Source organism: Xyrauchen texanus, chromosome 25 (genome assembly GCF_025860055.1).
Source record: "Xyrauchen texanus isolate HMW12.3.18 chromosome 25, RBS_HiC_50CHRs, whole genome shotgun sequence".
In the NCBI taxonomy this organism is placed as follows: domain Eukaryota; kingdom Metazoa; phylum Chordata; class Actinopteri; order Cypriniformes; family Catostomidae; genus Xyrauchen; species Xyrauchen texanus.
In genome coordinates this window covers 18,345,591-18,365,265 of record NC_068300.1, presented here as the reverse complement: position 1 = coordinate 18,365,265, position 19,675 = coordinate 18,345,591, and the positions used below count along the sequence as shown (strand labels likewise).

General features: G+C 37.0%; 2 protein-coding genes across 3 annotated transcripts in view; one reads left to right on the top strand and one right to left on the bottom strand.

Annotated features, from left to right (window-relative positions):
- The window catches only part of zgc:158263 (ceramide kinase family protein), an 867,176-nt gene that overhangs the window by 770,773 nt on the left and 76,728 nt on the right, over positions 1–19,675 (top strand). The window lies entirely within an intron of this gene.
- On the bottom strand, positions 41–13,008 carry LOC127618394 (histone lysine demethylase PHF8). Of its 2 annotated transcripts, none has more exons than XM_052090820.1 (22): positions 12,710–13,008; positions 11,455–11,795; positions 11,278–11,363; positions 9,180–9,300; positions 8,779–8,939; positions 8,527–8,668; positions 8,228–8,414; positions 7,966–8,128; positions 7,717–7,804; positions 7,513–7,619; positions 7,312–7,403; positions 7,131–7,220; positions 6,739–7,044; positions 6,546–6,637; positions 6,289–6,455; positions 6,072–6,157; positions 5,865–5,983; positions 5,349–5,665; positions 5,094–5,189; positions 4,889–4,998; positions 4,416–4,797; positions 41–2,561 (listed from the first exon to the last, which is right to left on the bottom strand). In XM_052090820.1, the coding sequence occupies exons 2-22, from the start codon at positions 11,550–11,552 to the stop codon at positions 2,473–2,475; spliced, it is 3,099 nt and encodes a 1,032-aa protein (XP_051946780.1). In that variant the 5' UTR covers positions 11,553–11,795; positions 12,710–13,008; the 3' UTR covers positions 41–2,472. The 2 variants fall into 2 exon arrangements, with proteins under 2 accessions (XP_051946780.1, XP_051946779.1); XM_052090819.1 differs by having other exon boundaries at positions 12,736–13,008.

Sequence of the window (19,675 nt, the reverse complement as noted above, 5' to 3'; positions counted from 1 at the left end):
GGATTCTAATGATAAAAATGCAAACAATGTTGATACTTTTTAAAAAATATATTTTAATAGAGCTCACTTGGAAAAATCCACTCAAGCCTTTTCAAAAATCAAAGTTGGTGACAACAGCGAAAGACAAAGTCCAATTATTAATATTCAATGGGTTCAAATTTGACTTGGTTTTTCAATGGTCCTGAAAGTGTACTTGTAATGTTTCTCCTTTTTCCTATCAAAATGCTATATATAATAAAAAAAAACTGAAAGGAACTGCAATAACATTAATTGTTCCAATTAAACTTTAACAGACAATATTATTAAAGTATAAATAAATCCTAAAATGCACACAATTAACTCTAAATCATAAAGAAGAGAATAACTTAAACGTAAGGAGTTTTAATAAGAACATAAAAGACAGTCCTGTTTTTTTTTAAGGTTTTCGACATTTGCTTTGTTGCACCTCTCGCTTTACATCATCCCCCTTTTGAAATAACAGTTAAAAGCAGCGGCTACCCATTGGTTCTGATTAAATTGAAACTAGTATAAAAAATGTGTACAGATGCACATGTAAGTGAGGTTGCTATGTTTGGGATGTTACTGAAGGCACAGATGTTTAGCAAAAATGAGTGTTTAACAACATTCAGGGAGGATATAAAGCAGAAGGCAAATCTAACAAATGAACAAATAACTCAAAATGTTCCAGAAATATCCTGTCAAATTTCAGAATCTAAAAATAACTTCTAAAAATAATACAATTATTTTCACAGTGCATTTAAACTGTATTTTGTTACTTCATGTTGAAAACAAATAGTTTCAAGACACATTTGGATGGCATGATGACAATCCGGCAGGGTGAAGATCTGTGACATTTACAGAAGAAAAAGTTAATGTAAAATAATATTTACACTGGCCCACTAATTTAAGGGATATCAATATTTTTGGTACTGATTATGGACATAATGGTCAAAGGAGAAACTAAAGAAATATTGTTGCCGATACAGTAACTCCTCTAGCACTCTATAAAATAAAAAATAAAAATTTAAAAAGTATATTGACAATACAATTAATATTAAGTGGGGAAAAATCTAAATGAACAAAAACAAATTGACATAGCGATAGAATACATTAAATTGATCACATTGGTAATATAATAAGCATCAATGTAAAATAACTGTATATTTACCCTATACAAATAAAACTGACTAAACAACTCTTATGCTATGTCACTTTCCAAAACATGTAGTTTTTTTTTGTTTTTGTTTTTTACAAGAAGTCAAGAAAAATTCAAATTGCAATAAATTCTTTCTTCCAAAAAAAATAAAAATAAAAATAAAAAATACAACACATATTTACATTGAACCCCCAGAATACCCAATGATCTAATACTATATCAATTTTTGTGTACTTTCCAATTAATAAAATGTAACCCACAACCTATGAACTTTCTACAGCTATACTTGGACAAGTCCAAAAAGAAAAACTAGATCTAACTCTGACCAAACAGTGCCAGGACATTTTACCGCCCATGCTGAGGGGAAAACAAACAAAACAAGACAAACTTAAAATATATTCACAACATATGTTGATAAAAATGTGTTAGTTCACTACCGTAAAAACATTCTTTACCAAGCAAAGAGACATTACTACAGGACTATACTACAGCAATAACGATCAAAGGTGTATCAAATTACCTTCTGTGGTTTAAAATAAATTTATATTAACATATACTACATGAAGCTAGAAAACAAAACTAAATATATGGATGGCTTCAGGAGATTAGACTGTGAAGACAAATAGCCATGAGAAAATTTGCTGAGAATTATACTGAAGAATCATCCTTATGACAATTCAAACAACCCACCACGTTCCAATTCTGGAAGTCAAATATAGAAATAAACCAGCAATCAGTCAAAGACCTTTTGAACAATGTGATCTTTTGTTTTTTCCTGTGGCTTTAGGAAAAATAATCAAACGTCAAGTGCTCCTAGGCATTCAGTTTTTGTCTAGAAATATACAAATGTTAAAACTGAAATCAATTAATAAATATGATATAAAAGGGTTTGAGGGGGAAAAAAGACAGAAGTGTTCATATATGCAGCTCAACTTCTTTTAGAAGTAAAGTAATGAAGACCAAATGATGGAACTCAAATGATAGCAATTACTCATTGGTAACTATTATTAATGATTTATGTCAGAATTGTATCTCCATTTACCTCCAATTATTTTGCAAATAGAATTTCTATTCTAAAACACTATGCTAAATGCCAACTGCTCAACAATGTTCATGACTGGGATTTCCCTTCATAAATTTTCTCACAACAAGTTACCAGTCTTTTCACGTTTCATCCCTATGAAGCAAATAAAACCATAAAACGGTCACATAATTTTAACACCCAAATCAGTCAGTCTCTCTCATCCTTTTGCGCTTACTCCACTTCTATTGTTCCCTGCAGTTTCCTCTCCATATTATCAATCTACAGTGACCTCTCACAGGAGAAGCTTGCCATTTCGATGTATTTTCAGAATCTTTCCCAGTCTCTGTTTAGCTGTAGCAAGTCCTTTTTTTGGACGTTTCCCTGTGAGGAAAGAAATTAGAAATTTTTTATGTGATTTAAGTTTTGCACTACACAATCTTGCATTATATCTGCACTATTTTATAATTGTCGGTAAACACTGACTAGACAAGCATCTTGAGGCTATTCAGATAAAAGGTTGCATTAAAAAAAAGCTAGACACAGCTGCATTCTGTTCTTTTAGTTGCTGTGTCTCGAGACACGTTGACATTCACTCAGATTGTTTGAAAAGTTAAGGTTCTTTTAACTTTCACAAAAGTTTTTTAAAAACTGCACGAGATGCAGAGAAAAAAACTGACCCTTAGCTAAGCCCCACCTTAAAAGCATTTCTGACCAATCCTACCTCAGCAACTGTTGCCATCCGCCATATCTCTCACAAGCCCTTGTTTTATTTTTTTCCAACTAGAGTATATGGCAGTAATGTGTGTGCGTATTTTAAGCAGAATTTTTTTAGAAAAACAAAATTTAAAAACATTATTGCTGGATCACTTGTAATAGTAACACAAGTTACCTAGAAAGGATACAAGCAGTGTTTAATCTTTCTTTTTTAATCTTTAAATAAATCTGGAGAAGAGCATGTTATGGATTAAACGGTGTCAGTACTCATTCCCAAATAAACATGTATAACATCATCAGCAATGACACCTACATTTGCTGCAAGTTAAATTAAATCTAATAACTTAACATTAATAAATGGGCATATTGATTCAGATCTTAGTAAAGTTGATAGTAAATAAAGTACCGGTATCATAGTTTACAGTACCATAGTGAATGTGTTATCATTAAATGTTATGAGCAGTTCTGTTCACTTACACTAACGTTATCAGGTGTGTAATCGCCATCAAATGACTGTGATGATCATTTGTCTGGATTCTGATTCACATTCTCCACAGTTTTCAATCAAATTACTGTGTAATTTAACAATTTCTTTTACAAAAAATATCAGATAAAAATGCTTTACAATATCGCTCTTCTTTCCAGCCCACGTAAAAATATTGTCAATTCCGTTGATATGAATATTTTGCCAAAAACTGTGGCATTCACTGCACTCTTCCATTCATTTCAATGCAAAGCTTGTCAGAGCGAGCAACGGTAGTCATGGGGGGTGGAGCTTAGCTAAGGGTCGATTAAAAAACAGTGCACCCCAAATTTAAATTTTTACCCAAATTTTACTTTCTTTCTTCTGCTGAACACAAACAAAGATTTTTAGTAAAATAAAAGTTTCAAGTAAATGGTGTCCAGAATTTTTAGCTCCAAAACGCATATAAATACAGCATAAAAGTAATCCATATGACTCCAGTGGTTAAATCAGTCTTCTGGAGTGATATGGTATAGGGTGAGAAACAGACCAATAATTAAGTCATTTTTTACTATAAATTATCCTCCCAGCCCAGTAGGTGGCGATACACAAGAAGAATGTGAATTGCCAAAAACAAAAGTAGAATGTAAAAGTACAGATTTACAGTAGATTTGAAGATATTAACCACTGAAATCGTATGGATTACTTTTATGGGCTTTTTGGTCCTTCAAAGTTATGGCCACTATTCACTTTATGGACCTACAGAGCTGAGATATTCTTAAAAAATCATTGTTTGTGTTCAGCAGAAGAAAGAAAGTCATACACATCTGGGATGGCATGAGGGTGAGTAAATGATGAGAGAATTTTCATTTTTGTACTATCCCTTTAAGGCTTTTAACATATTGCATGAGCACAGTGTTTTTTAGCCACCATATCATTTTTGACAACTGCCCTCAAACAAGCTTTTTTCAACTCCAAAACGTGTGCAAGCAGCTCCTAAGTGTTTTAAGGTTACTATGCACTGGAAAACTTCTCATAGTCCCAGTGATTCTAGTTACCTTGACATACTCCTGCTGATGTTGGTGTAGCCAGCCCTACAGGTGAGAGGGCAGAGGGAGGGAGGCTGCTACTGTTTTGGGGAGAAAGTGAGGGTCGCCTTGATGTCAGGAACACACCAGGGGCCATGGCGCCGCTTCCTCTTGGCCCCCCTGGGCTGAACGGACCTGGTCCTGCTGTGTACTCATGGTCCAGCAGACTGGCAGAGTACACTTCCACTCTCCTATCCTCAACGATGCAGTCCACAGGAGGCTCAGTAGGCAGAGGAGGAGACACGGGCGCAGAGTCTGGCTGATGTTGGAGCTGGGTAGCTGCAGAATGTACCTTCTCTTGAGGGACCTTCTTCTTTGTGTATTTTCTCTTGGTTATGGTTTTCTGTTGTTCCTGGCAGTTTACCCAGTAACATACTTAATATCAGTAGTGCATTTGTAAAGGTCATGTCTATAGAGTTATTGAAACAGTGGTATAAGCTCACCTGTTGTGCCAATTTGGCAGCAGCAGCTGCAAGGCCGGTTTCTACAGATGCCACCCTGGCACCTTCCCTCACTGGTCGCTCCTGCTTAGGCAGTGTGGGTGTAACACGAGCTGAGGACGCATGTCCAAATGGTGTTTAGGATTGTCTATTAATAAACACATCTTCTAAAAAATGTCTGTTTCATTACTTTCATGCATGCTGTTACCTTTAGGACTCCAAGGTGTATCATCCCAGTTTCGCTTCCTTTTCATTTTGGACTTGCTTAAGTGGTCCTCCTCATCAGATTCTAGTGATGGATATACTGGAGAAAACAGAGGCAGATGGTGGAACAAATTCCTTGAAGACCCTTCATAGATTTACATTTATTAAATAGAGTACTTTCTAAACCCATGTTGCAGTATTTGCTCAGGCTAGAACATTAGCAATCATAGTGTAAATGTTAAACGATCTGTGAACTCACCATAATCGGAGTCTTTAAAACAGGTACCCAGAGTCTCCTGTTCATCCAGGCTGTCGTCATCACTGAGATGCCGTGCAGGGCGCTTGATTGGACGTTTCCCTGGTCTCTGAAAGGTGGTTTTCTCACTCTTCTTGGCTCCACCACTTACCCATCCAGTTCTCACTCCTTTTTCCTTCATGAGCCCCAGCATCTCACCCCCTCCAGAGATAGAAAGAGGAGAGGAGGATGAGGAAGAAGAGGAGGAAGATGGAGGGTTGGCCATGGAGAGCATGCCCTGGATTGCATCACAGGTGCTGGGGGAGGCTGGTGCTTCCTCACTGGGAAACAAGGAAGCAATTATTGAAGTTGAGTGCAGAAGCTTTAACAAACATTTACACTTACATTTTTCACTATTCCCTCAAAAATTATTCTTCTAGACCATAAGTTGAAAAACCACACTTTTAAAAGAACACGTTCTAAGAAAAAAAATAAAAATAATGATCAGCATACAATATAGAAAATGAACATGTGATGTACCTCAGTGCAGAATCCAAACCCGCCACCTGTTTGCTTGCCTTGAGCAAGTCCAAAATCCCCCCTGCTCCCCCTTTTACACCCTGAACTGTGAGCATCTCTTCATCTGTGGTGTAATCCTCCTATTTAAAAATATATAGATATAATACTAGTGACGACCAAACACCTAGAAACTATTACAAAAGCCTACCTAAGAGACTTGAATATCACCTCAATATCGAAGTCCACTTCTCCTGGCTCACGAATTCTATGGGGGTCACTGCATGGTTTGGCCCGAGGTAGTTTCCTTGGTAGACCTTAATAAGACCAGCAGTTGAGGCATGTATTAGTTCCCAGATGTTAAAGGTATTAACCACACACAGTTACTTTTTGTTTAACACAATCAAATCATACAAGTCTGAAAATAAATAGGGTTATGATATTTTACCTGCTAATTTCTTCTTGCTAGGTAGAGAATGTCTACGGCGAGGTGGTGGGGTTTCATCAATCTGAAGCTCATCATCTGAATCAAAGTCAGACAATGTACTCATGTGAGGCTGGAACTGTTGAAGTGAACTACCTGCTCCATTAGCACTGCCAGCACGACCCTTCTTACTAAGAGAGGACGAATTCAAAAGAAAGTTAGAGTCATGGCAAAAGACTGAAAATCCTCATTGTTGAAACGTGTTAAGATGACAGTTTTACCGTTGTATCTTTCCATTAGTCAGCACAAGTTTTAGCTTGCTCTTGTTGATCTTCTCTTCAAAGTCATCTAGGCAGTCATCAGACAACTCAAGCTGGAAAGCCAAATTATGTTTTTATAACAATAAAAAAAAAGCACAAAACAACCTGCAATAAAAACAATTGTTGCTAATTTTTAGATCAATCATGAATATACCTTGCTCTTTTTGACTTTGCACCCCGGCTGGAATTTCTTCAGAGTGTGTTTAGTATGAATCTCAAGCAGGTCCAGCTCTCCGGCTTCTGTCTTTATCTCTTTGCCTTTTTGGCTCTTTTTCTTAGCTCCTGGAGTGAGCAGACCTCCTCCTCCAAATACATCCTTCGGCTTGGGGCCTCTCTTTTTACCTGGGGGTCGGATAGTAGTGAGGGATACGTTTAAAGGAACTTTGGGGTGAGGAGAAGGAAGACCCTGAGATCCACCAAAAGGTGTTCCACTCCTGCCAATGTTCTGCTGAAAGATATCCTGTAAGAAAAACACATAAATGATAAACAAATTAGTTTTGCATCACCAGCTTTTTTCTTGAATCTATGAACCAGGGCTACTCTCACCTCAACCAGGCGAATCTCTTTAGCCAGGTCTTTCACTAGCTGCTGGGTCTTTATGGTCTCCGGTATCTCGAGTTCATGCTCCGCCAAGGACTGAACATCAAAAACAACCAATACACTTGCAGTAAACATTTTATGATGGTACAAAACAATGTTAAGACATACAACTATTTGGAATGCAAACCTCTTTCCGTGTCCAGCCGCGAAAAGCATTATTGAGTGCTTTGGCTCCATGGACCAAATAAGTGGCAGGATGCCGTCGATTCTCTCTCAGACCTAAAGTGGGTTGGAATGCAAAACGGAAAATGCAAGTGATGAATGTTGCACTAAAACAGAAATAAGCAAAGAATAAAATAGACATTTGCCTTGTGAAGAGAAGCCTGACCTCTAAATGTGTCCAGCAGATGCTTGCCAACATACCAGCACACTGTCTCAAAGTTTGGAAAGCTGAATAAGTCTGCTGTGTTCAGTCGCTTCTCTATTTCATACGCACTGATGAAGAAGAAGGGAAAATCCATAATTGAAAGATCCCAGTTCAATATGAACTAGACTGTTTACGACTGGAAAATAAACAGAAGTTTTATCTTACCGTAGCTGCATGTCTATGTTGAGGCTGTGAAGAAAATTCCCCCCAAATGCCAGGCAGTCCACAGGAGTCAGAACAGCATGGATCCACCCTGGATCCACAAGGAATCAAACACCCTTATTTTCCTCAATATAATTTCACAACAATGTAAATATTTTAGTCAGTGTGTTTTCAAGGGCTATATTATAAATAGAAAAGTCTGTGCATGCGATGTGCAAGGCTCTGCATATGATATGACAAAAGGCATTGTACCTGTTGGGATAAAGAGGGTGTTTCCTTGCTTAAGTGAACATTTGTAGCACATGTCTACCTGGTCCCCAAAGAACAACTCATTCTGATTGGAGGATGAACTCCAGCGCTCAAAAAGAGCCAGGTTAGCAGGTGTGGGACGAATAAGGTAAAAGATCTTCTCACCCTGAAACATATACAAAGAAAAAAATATAAATGTATGGAACAAGTCTTTAAAAAAAAATAATACAAATCAAATTTTTATGGTACATAATTAATAACTAACCCGGAGTACATGGTACCACACAGAGGTTCCTCCAAAGTCAATATGAAAGTCTGTGTAACTGTCCTTCACCCCCATCAGGCAGTATTTCTGCACATTAGGCCTCTCAAAAACAGACTCCTCAGGCCAGAGGTTCTCCACCCATGACAGCTTCCTCACTATCTTTGGTGTCTCTACCAGGTTTGACAATCTGGCAAAAAGATATTAATTTAATGACTATCATGACAACAAAAGGGATTTAGCACATTGTAATTACAATATAATTTCACTGACACCAGATATTAATGGTGTCAAATAATCACCTGGTGTCTGAGAACTCTAAGCTGATCACATTCAGCACTCGGTCTCTGTTTGGACTGTTATAGTATTCCACAAACTCTCCCAGTTTCATCTTCAGGTCTGCTTGGCGGTTAACATCAATCACGTCAATTTCCTTGTCACCGCCTAAGATACAACATATTAGAGAACAGTAAATCCCTATCCACATTTTTTAAAACAAGCATCCGATTAATGTAGTAAAGAATAGCACTGCTTTTGTGATTCAGGGCGTTTACCGATATAATGCTCTACATCCGATACAGAGAAAGAGGGTGGGGGCAGATTCATGCCCAAGCCATCTCTCCTAAGAACCAAGACTGGGACACTGAAGGAGCGTTCCTCTAGAAAGTCAACTGTGAGCTGGGCACCTGTCGGCTTGAGCAGGACCTCATCAGCACTGGAATACAAACAATCAAGAATGAGTTTCAAATGTTTTTCAGCATACTGATCATTGTGCACGATTTTAGAAATAAAAAAAAATCCAATACTGATTGCTAACCCTAAATTGGGTTAGCTCACTAGCTTAGGTTTGAAAGGAGTTAAATTAATGGAGTTAACACATTTGAATCACATAGCGTCCTAAATTTGACCTGCAGATAATCGTCCTGTAACTCAGTAAAAGATGAATAAAACTTACCTGGGAAACGTCCGGCTTCGTAACTCCCTGACGAACTGAGCACTGCCTGTCTTAACAGGTCGTCCTGATTCTCTCCCACCTCCAGAGTCAGAGTGCTTTAAAGCCCCTCGTCGTTTACGCACTGAAAGAGAAGCAGATAACACATGGTGTACTTGAACTCAGACAAGCTTTAGCTAAGACATAAAGACCCCATTTAGACATTGTATTAAGATACGTCCGATCACAAGTGGTCAGTGCAAAATACTGGTCTAAAACATTTAGTGATCAGATAAAAAAAAAAACAACAACATATATGGAGGTAGTCAAACAGTGCTTTCAAAGTCGTTTCAATTGCTTGGTCCGAACAAGAGTTAATTTCCTCCCCCCTCCCCCTGCTGGTCTCGTCCCTGTTCACATAATGTACATAAGTCTGAATCGCGGAGTACAAGCGGCAGCCATTTACAGTACCACTGTAACTTGGTAACAAATCAAGAAGACCTCAGCTTCACTTTGTATCGAATTATTAGTTTCTTTGGATTTATCACAAAACTTGACATGCAAATAACAACACTTATGTACAGATGCAATGAATGAGCAATGATGTGAAGAATGTTAGTGTTTGTTTGCCGCGAGCCTGCAGATGTGTTGCAAAAGATGACAAACGTAAGCTGCTTTAAAAGGAAAAACAATCAGATCAGAAAATGTTAAAAAGTTGGATACATACAAAAGCATGAGAACTTCACAGAACTTCTACAGTGTGTCTGATATCAATATGCAGTGACACAGATGAGAAGCACACACATTTGAAGCTGCTCTAACACAGGTACTCCACTAAAATACTTTTTCCCTAAATGTTGCATTTGTGCTTGGATTCAAATTTCAAATGTATCCAGGAGTAACAGCGGATCAGTTTTGTTAGCGGTTTTTACAAAAATGTTAAATAGTGATATGTCCTAGTGAGATTTAAACACAAAAGGCTGAGACTTAATTAAACAAATTGCCTACATGAGCTGCGTGCTTCAACTGTAAGTGAATGTGAGAAGCCACAGCTTACACACTAACTGCATTATTAACATCACGTTCGCTCGGTGTGTGTATTATTGACAAAGAGCAGAGCACTTTATTCATTGTGAAGCGCGTAGCACAAGCAGACTATATATTTCTATAATTAATTCATAGCCTCTTGTGGTTTAATATGCACATTAATCCATATAGCAAACTGCTTTTCTGAAGTGCAGCTGTCAAAAACATCCAATAAAAGCCCCATTTAACTAGACACGTGAAATTGAAAAAATGCGACAAAAATATATTACTTCTGTATAGTAAAAAGTAATATTTAATGTATTTGTAGTAGTATTAATAATAATGATGATAATAATAATAATAACATTATATTTAAGCAATATATCAACAAGAATCTCATTACTGCTTTCATTAATACTGTGATGCTCTACTGTGCAGCACTATATTTGACCAAAAAATAACAATAAATAATACAAAAAAAATCAATTTTGGATTGTGTGATGATAGACACTCTTCATCTAAAAATCTATCTGTTCTAAAAATCTATTAATTAATTTGATTAGACCATTTATTTAATGATCAAAGGTAATTAAACTTTAAAACAGAATTCAGAGAAAATAAAAAAAGAAACACGTCATTTGAGTATGTGTGTGTGGGGGGGTGGATTTCATAGGATTAAATGGATTTCATAGGGCCCTAAATCTGGGAGAAACACTGAGCTAGTTTTGTTCGCCATTTATTATCATGCGGTAACACATTGACGTTTAATGTGATTGATGTTTCCCATTGAAATCCGAACACAAGTGTTTGCAGAAGGTGCGTTTATGTGACCGGGTGTAAACCACGAAGTGTATCGCCTGACATGTGGTTGGATCACCCGATACAAATCTTAATACCAGGTGTAAACGGGATCACAGGTTTAGCATAACCACACTAAGCTACTCAGTTTCAGTTGTATTTGAATTGCATTTGTGTTGCACAATTAGGTTTTAGGTGGTCGGGTCATCTCTGTTCATTACCAGCCAAAGAAGATTACTGCAGTTTACAACAACACCAGCAGCATATGAGAAAACTGTACAGCATTTTTGACACTTACTAACAGAGGGTCCATGTGTCACCTGGCAGTTAGGACAGTGATACAGGTCAATATCTGCTGCTTTGTCCTCTTCCACACCAACACAACTACATGAAAAATACAGTTGGAAACAATAGTTATACAAAGTGATAAACAGATCATAAGAGACATAACAAGAATGCAAAAATGCAAACTCACCTCCCATGAAACCAGTCTTGACAGACATCACACTCAATCATGAATCGGGTGACATCATAAGGGAGACGGCAAAGACAGTAAAGAGGAACAGAGGCCATTCTAAAGTCTCTGGCTAACTATGTCAGTGAAATAAAAGTATGTTATACTCTTTAAGACCACAGTTCCCTTAGCTGCCTCTGTGGACAACTAGTCATCAGTTTCACTTAAAGAGTGCCCCCCCCCCTCCAGTCAGCTTGAAGTTCTGGCAGTGTCAACAGCTCCTGGTGAATTGAAGGTAAAAAATCTTCACTACTATGACCACTGGTGAAACTGGGCACTAGGTCCATACCAAGGTTGGGCACCTGTTGAGAATAATGGGTCAATGAATTTAGAAAAAGTATAATTCTCATAATCAAATGTAATGTAGTAATAGTAATAATGCAAATCAGAGTGTGTTCCATAGTGACTTTGAACGTTTGTTTTTAACCCCCCAATTCCTCATCCTAACATCTGCATTAGACTCCATCTAAACACAATCTCTAATTAATTGTCAAACTAGACTTTCTATAGTGTGTAAACAGTAATAAAAAAAATCCAGGTAAAACTGAAAAAGAGTTGTGTGAGCAACCCGTGCACACTTTTAAATAATTATCTCTGAAAAGATGAAAACTGTTCCTTGCCTATCAACTGCTGTTATTTCTTTCAAGAGTATTGTCGCAAAATAGCATTTGAAATTAGAGACATAACACTTTAATGCACATATGTACATCAGAGTTATAACATTGCATATTTATGAAACAGCCAATAATCTTGCAATTAACAACGTAATAATATAAACACTAACTATTCATCTTCATATAACTAGTTAACTAACAATGTATTGGGTATAGCGGCATGGCTAAAGCTCATTAAACGGGACGATAGGAATAAGCAACCAAGAAAGATACACAGACCAGACAATGCATTGCACAATTAATTAAATTATGCCCCACATTGTGTTTTAACTTTCTAACAAATAATTTATATTCAGCAACGTGGTCTGTGATAAAGCAGTTTGTTACAACATAAGAGCTAGTAGTTAGCTTGGCTGCTAACAACATAACATGCTAATAAACATTCAACTATAGAAAGCTGCATAATCTCCGTTTATATTGTAATAACGATATATTATCGAACGAACAAACTCACTATCCGAACCTAGAATGTAGCTAAAACAACACATATGGCGATTACGACTATTCAACCCATTGCAAAACAAAAGACTTGTAGCGCGCACCGTGGATAGCCGCTGTCGGGTCTTACCGGGTGAATCAGGGCGCGAGTGTACCGTAGGCCGAGCGCACCATGCCGTAAAAAATCTCAGGAAACTCCGAGGCCTGAGCGGCCTCCTTTAGAAACAACAAGATGCGGTTCTAATACTGTACACGCCTGTCGTTCTTACGTATTTAACAGAGCAGAGTGAGTAAACAAATCATGCAAAGTTTGGGAAGAATAAAGTCCATATATGAGCAAAGATTTTATGACATTCATAACGTAGCGATTCCCGTACTATAAATCCATCCCGATCCGCCCGTGCAGCGACCACTGTCTGCGGGAGATGGAACAATAAAGTTGCTTTGCATGAAGCGCTCTAGAGATAGAGGACTTCGGCTGAGACTGTATCCATCCATTCCAATATGGTATATTGAACATTTATGTGCTGAAAAAAGTAGTATGAATTATGCAAATATGTCTACAACACAGTATATCTTGTTTATTGTCTAGTTTAGGCCATAGGCCTATCTTGTTTATTGAGATAAACTTTAGCCTAAACTATTTAAAAAAAACTATAGCAACAACCGCCATATATATTGTTTAATTTATAATGTTCAACAACGTTACTGCCAAAACGCCACAGTGACAACAGTAACAATCTAAAACTATGGTAACTTTTCATATGTCCTGTCTGCAATGAAACACACACACACACACACACACACACACACACACACACACACACACACACACACACACATGTTGTGTTTCCATGTTTTATGGGGACTTTCCATAGACATAATGGTTTTTATACTGTACAAACTATAGATTCTATCCCCTAAACCTAACCCTACCCCTAAACCTAACCCTCACAGAAAACATTCTGCATTTTTACATTTTCAAAAAACATAATTTAGTATGATTTATAAGCTGTTTTCCTCATGGGGACCGACAAAATGTCCCCACAAGGTCAAAAATTTCGGGTTTTACTATCCTTATGGGGACATTTGGTCCCCATAAAGTGATAAATACACGCTCACACACACACACACACACACACACACACACAAAAACAATATTAACAATTATTTAAAAAAAGATAGCAAAATTTGAATTTGGATATTTTCAAAATATGGACAATCCATAAATATTATATGTATATAGTAGATAGTATATAAATGATATATCTTCATAAATTATGAAAAGTTCACTGACGAGTTCATTAAAGAACATCAAAATGAGGCGGGATCTCCAAAATAGGGCGTGATTTGTCCAAAAAAAAAAAAAGGGGGTTATGCCAACTCCAAAATGGGGCGTCACCTCCACACATGGTTAGAGTTCAAGTAGTAACAGCCTCAGTCAGCATGCCCACAGTCTGTGTACTAACCTTGGGCCAGTTGCATAAATATAGACATTAACTTAAGACTGCATCTAACAATTAGTTTGACTAGCTAAAGATGCCATAGAATGCCTGTTGCATGAAACGAGCTCACAGTTGTCTTTAGTAAGAGTCTAGTTTACATTGCATTGTGGGAAAAGTAAGACACTGAACAGCTTAAAAAAATGGCCTACAGTGGATTCTCAATACATAATTTAATTCACTGAAAATATTTGCTTATTAGAGGACTACAGTGCTTCAAAATTGATTCTAATTAACAAATGTATTGATTTTAACCCAAATAATAAAAAACACATGACATTTTGTTACCATCATTCATGTCAAAATCTTCTGCAAAGTCTCAACTCAAGCTCCATTCAGCCCTCAGCAGACAGTTATTTTCTATGGCAACATGGAATGTAAACAAAAGTTAGCCTAGGGGTATACTAAAACAATTTTATGCAACTGGCCCCTGTGTGCTGTTAAAGTCAAATGTCTGGCTAAACGAGACTAGGGTTCAAGTAGGTGTAGCTGCAGGCTGGATATCTCCAAATTAGGGTAGAATCTCCAAAGATAGCAGGTGTTACTCCAAAAGTGGGTTGTGCCAACTCCAAAAGAGGTGTCACTTCCACGCACGGTTAGGGAAAGGGTTAGGTTAGGGGCTCTTTATATCTTTGCTGGCGGATTACTCCAAGTGTATCTGTCTGCATCCCGCAAGACTACAAGTAACACCCACTTCACAACACACCCACTACATGTAACGGCCCCTTTGGCTCATCAACCGAATCTATTGGCTACAAGAACTTTTAAAATCCTATGCAACGCTGTATGATTCATTTCCACTTAAAAATATGACAAAGAATAACTTTGAATTATATGTCACATATCATATTAAACCTAAGATATAAATGGTAAACCTAACTTACTTGTTTAATGTGACATTTTGGAAGTGTTCTTTATTCCTGAAGGTGTTTGTACAATTTCTGCTTGTTCAATAATAAAAAAAGATATAAATGGTAAAATAAATGTTTTCCTGTTCTGTTTTGTCCAGTTAGCTTACAGGCTAATTGGTTAGCCATTTTTTTATATATTTTCTTTTCTCCCCCTTTTTCTCCCCAGATTGGACGGCCCAATTCCCAATGTGCTCTAAGTCCTCGTGGTGGCGTAGTGATTTGCCTCAATCTGGGTGGCAGAGGATGAATCTCAGTTGCCTCTGCGTCTGAGACCGTCAACCTATGCATCTTATCATGTGGCTTTATGAGCGCGTTACTGTGGAGATATAGCGCATGTGGAGGCTTCACACTATTATCCTCGGCATCCATGCACAACTCACCACGTGCCCCACCTTGAGCAAGAACCACATTATAGCGACCACGGGGAGGTTACCCCATGTTACTCTACCCTCCCTAGCAACCGGGCCAAATTTGTTGCTTAGGAGACCTGGCTGGAGTAACTCAGCATGCCCTGGATTCGCGACTTCAGTGGTGGTAGTCAGCGTCTTTACTCGCTGAGCTACTCAAGCCCAAATTTGCTGTATATTTAATGATTTTACAAACTTAATTTTTTAAATCTTTGTGGTTATGGTTAGATTTAGTTATGAATAGGTGTAGGTGTTTATGTTTGCTGCAGGACTCCAAATAAACACAACAAAATTGTATGAATGTGGCATCTATCTGTTGCAAGATTTCAGGATTTCACTGGTTATTTGGAGGGGGCGTAACTTGTAGTGGGTGTGCCGGGCAGTGGGCATGTTTTGTAGTAGTCTTGCAGGATGCAGACAGACTCCTCTCCTTTATGGACCTCTGCCTGCTGCTATTTCTGTCCAGCAGATGGAGACATCAGCTAAATGATTAAGGAAGTTGCAGAAACGTCAATCAAATAAAATTTTTGTTTTTTGAGGGCCTGCAGTAAAAGATTTAGACTGACAGTAATGATAACCTATTGAACAGCATCATGCCCATAATCTACTTTAACTGACACTGACATTTCCCTTATACTGTATGTATATGATCACATTTTGACCCACTTTTTGGGCTTTTATAATGGTTTTTTTTCCCCCCCTCTTTCACATGTTTTTTTTACATTATATATTTTTAAGATCACTGTTAACCCTAAAGTTGTCATTACTGGAAATTTCATGTTGTCTTAACTCGGTTTTGGTGTCATAACTCAAAATATTTTGCGTTTGAATTATTTAATTGTTTTTAACAATTTAAGAAGTTATGGGGACATTTAAATAGTTGTAATAAAGAATTTATAGAGGTTTTAGCTCCTCTGTAGCATTATTTATGTTGTTTTGTTGAAAATAGTTGTAATGTGTGATGTCATCATTAAGGTGATCAGTGTCGCATTTGACTCAAGAGTGACCCTGTTGAGTCTTTGTATGTGCAGTTAAAGTGTAGGTATACATGTATTTCTTTGAAGAATTAAGTTTATGTAATGACTGACCTAGAATCAGTTATGATCTTTATTTTGGCTGTACTTTTGTTTGATCTAAAATTATTAACATCACTAGACACAACAATATTTAATAAATAGCAAATCTGAGTTAAGTCTGCTTGCATCTCATTACCTTAACCTAAATAGTTAAGTTAAGTTAACTCATTCTATATACTCAATTACATAAGTTTTGGAGATGCACTACTCAATTTATTTCAGGGAACGATTTTATACAATCAAATGAGTAGAGTCAATTTATTAGGGGTTTCAGTGTTCAAGGAATTAGCACTTAAACTTTTTTAAATATAGTCTTTATTAGTATATACTTATGTAAAATGCCTCACACCAATGACATAGCCAAATATTAAAAATTTGTGGTCCAAAAGTAAGTTCAAGAATCTGCCAATGAGGAACACATATTGATCAACCTCTAATTTGGAAATTGCATGTTCCCCTTGATGTCTATGGTGGTAACCGTGCTGCCTCACACCATATTTAACACATTACTGTGATCAAATGTGTGTAGTTTTCTTGCATTTATCCATGCTTGACATTGCATGTTCAAATGTTCCTTGCTTCAGGAACTGCCCAATGATTTTTAAAGTAAAACAACTCATTTTGACTGTATCCTATTCATTGAATTGCACCCCCCACCAAATAATTTGCAGCACTTTGTTCTAGCTGTATGCCATCCAGCTCCTGATTCCTCCAGTCCTGTCTCTCTCAGCCTCAGTGCTGGTGGCCATGGCCTGGATGTGGGGTGGGCTTGCCTGCTTCAGCGGTTGCCGCTCCCATCACAGATTGATGAATTGATTGCTGCATTGCTGCCAGTGAGTCTGTGCCCTGAGCGAGGGCGCCCCGGTTACGGGAGGGAATCCCAGCTATGGCTCCCGCCATGGTGCTGCTATTATGACTGGCCTGCAGGGGGCCATTGGGGCTGGCAACCCATGGAGCAACCCTGACCCACATACTGCTGTCACGCCCCTGGAGACACACACTGTGAGGGCAGGGAGGGAGGTGTGGAATTGGCCAGAGAATAAGAGGGCATCTAACTAAACAAACAGACGCCTCCTTCTTCTTATTTACAGACTTTTCGGAGCTGAAGAACCATAAATGTTCATAGAGAGCAGATTTCCAAAAACCTAAACCACACAACTGTCATGTAATACAACATTTTGTCTGTTTGTAGCAGCATACTCAAAGATAAGATTTATAACATCTGTGGTATCACATAATGTTATCAGCATGCACAAACTAATTCTATAATTGCACATCGAACCATTAAATGACTAAAGCAACCACTCAACCCAGTGTGTAAACTGAATTCTGCAAAAAAAAAAAAAAAATGGAAGCAATTACAGTACATTAACTTCCACTTTACATCGTGAGGCATGTGGGATTGTTTGGTTGTAAACAGTTTTTCTATACAATTTTGTAAGAAAATTTAATACGCATTTTCACACAGTATGTCATTCAATTATACTCATAGAGACCAAGCACCTTTCATAAAAATACGTTAGTATTAGTATTAACATATTTCTAAGTTTGGTGAAATGGGATTAATCTAATGATTGGTCTAATGGTCTAAATTCACACATTGAAATATAGATTTGATGCCTCGAGTATTTAAAGGACTTAAAGTGAAATGTACTCGTCCAATGTTTCAGGATAAAAAAGCAGAGGCAGTAATCATAATTATGCATTTTTGGTGGTGTTTAATAAATTAAAGGATTATTATGCCATATTTTAAAATAATTTATTTTGGAGTGTAATGACTGAGAAGTCTAGTTGACAAGTTTGGAAAAATGAAGGTAAAAAAAATAAACAGAAGGATAGATGGATGTATGAACTGAAAATTATTGTTTATGCTGTATTCAAAGTTAGAAAGACTATGATAAGGAACTGTCATGTTATGTTTTTTTTATATATATATTTTCTTACTCATAGCTCTTTGCAATGACACATTTTACAAGAAATAACAGATAGTTGCATTAAATTATCTAAGTAAATACATTATTAAGCATGTAATATATTGTACAAACACATTTAGACACTCATAAGCATACACACACATACACTAAATAGTCTAGTCTATTGGTAACTGTTGGTAAGTTCATTGAAAAGTCCAACCATTTTTCACTATGTAAAAGATTAAAAAATGTAGAAGCATTCTCTGTGACACTCAGTAATGTATGTATTAACAAATCACAAATCATTTTCATCAGCTAAACCAGTCGCAGGGCTACAGAGATCTACTCTTGTTCTACTCCTCAGATTTGCCCATGCAACATTAGCAACAGGCCACTACCACAAATGCAACACAGTTAATGACGGCACATTTAGTGATCAATGTAAGCATGTCTAAACCCCACAACAACACAGACAAACAGCATGCAAGAGCAGCAAAGTTAACTGTGGTGAAATAAATGTCACTATTTAGTCATAGAACTGAGTACCCGACCACAACAGCTCCTTGAACGATATCAGCATAAAAGAAACAGTTAATTTACACAGAACAATGTGCTATTTTATCAGTGCAAAACATGCATGCCAGGACAAGAGCTCTACAACAATCAGTTCCTATATCTGTTTAAAACTAAATTAACCAAAGCTTGCTCAGCAACCTGTGCAGAAACACTAGTTTACATGTGCATACACATACATAAAAAACATTAACATCACTTTGTAAAATGGAAAGTCATGAAGTGTGTCTGATAGGCTAATAAATCATAATGCCTAAATCACAATGTGTATTTCATTGTCAGTAGTGAAACATGCTTCTTGAATTTCTGCAACAATCAGAGCATTTTTTAAATGATTTTAAATTATTTCAGTTGATTTCACTAAATTAAATCTTTTAGGAAACGGAATCAACCAGTTTCCATTAGTGCTGTTTAAATATAGTTTAAATGACCTGCATATAAGATTTGATAATATTGTAATATAATGTACATAAAAGCTTTTCATTCACTCTCCATAACTGTCTTTTATACACAAGGGATTTTTAATAACTGATTTTATGAGCACAGCAAAACGTTTCTATCGTCACTTAAAACTAAAAACCATGGTTACCATCCAATCATTTCATTAACCTGTTATAGTCATGACAAAGGTGGAGATGTGGGGCTTAATGCAGTTTTTCTTGTATAATGAGGGAATACACTGAAAGTT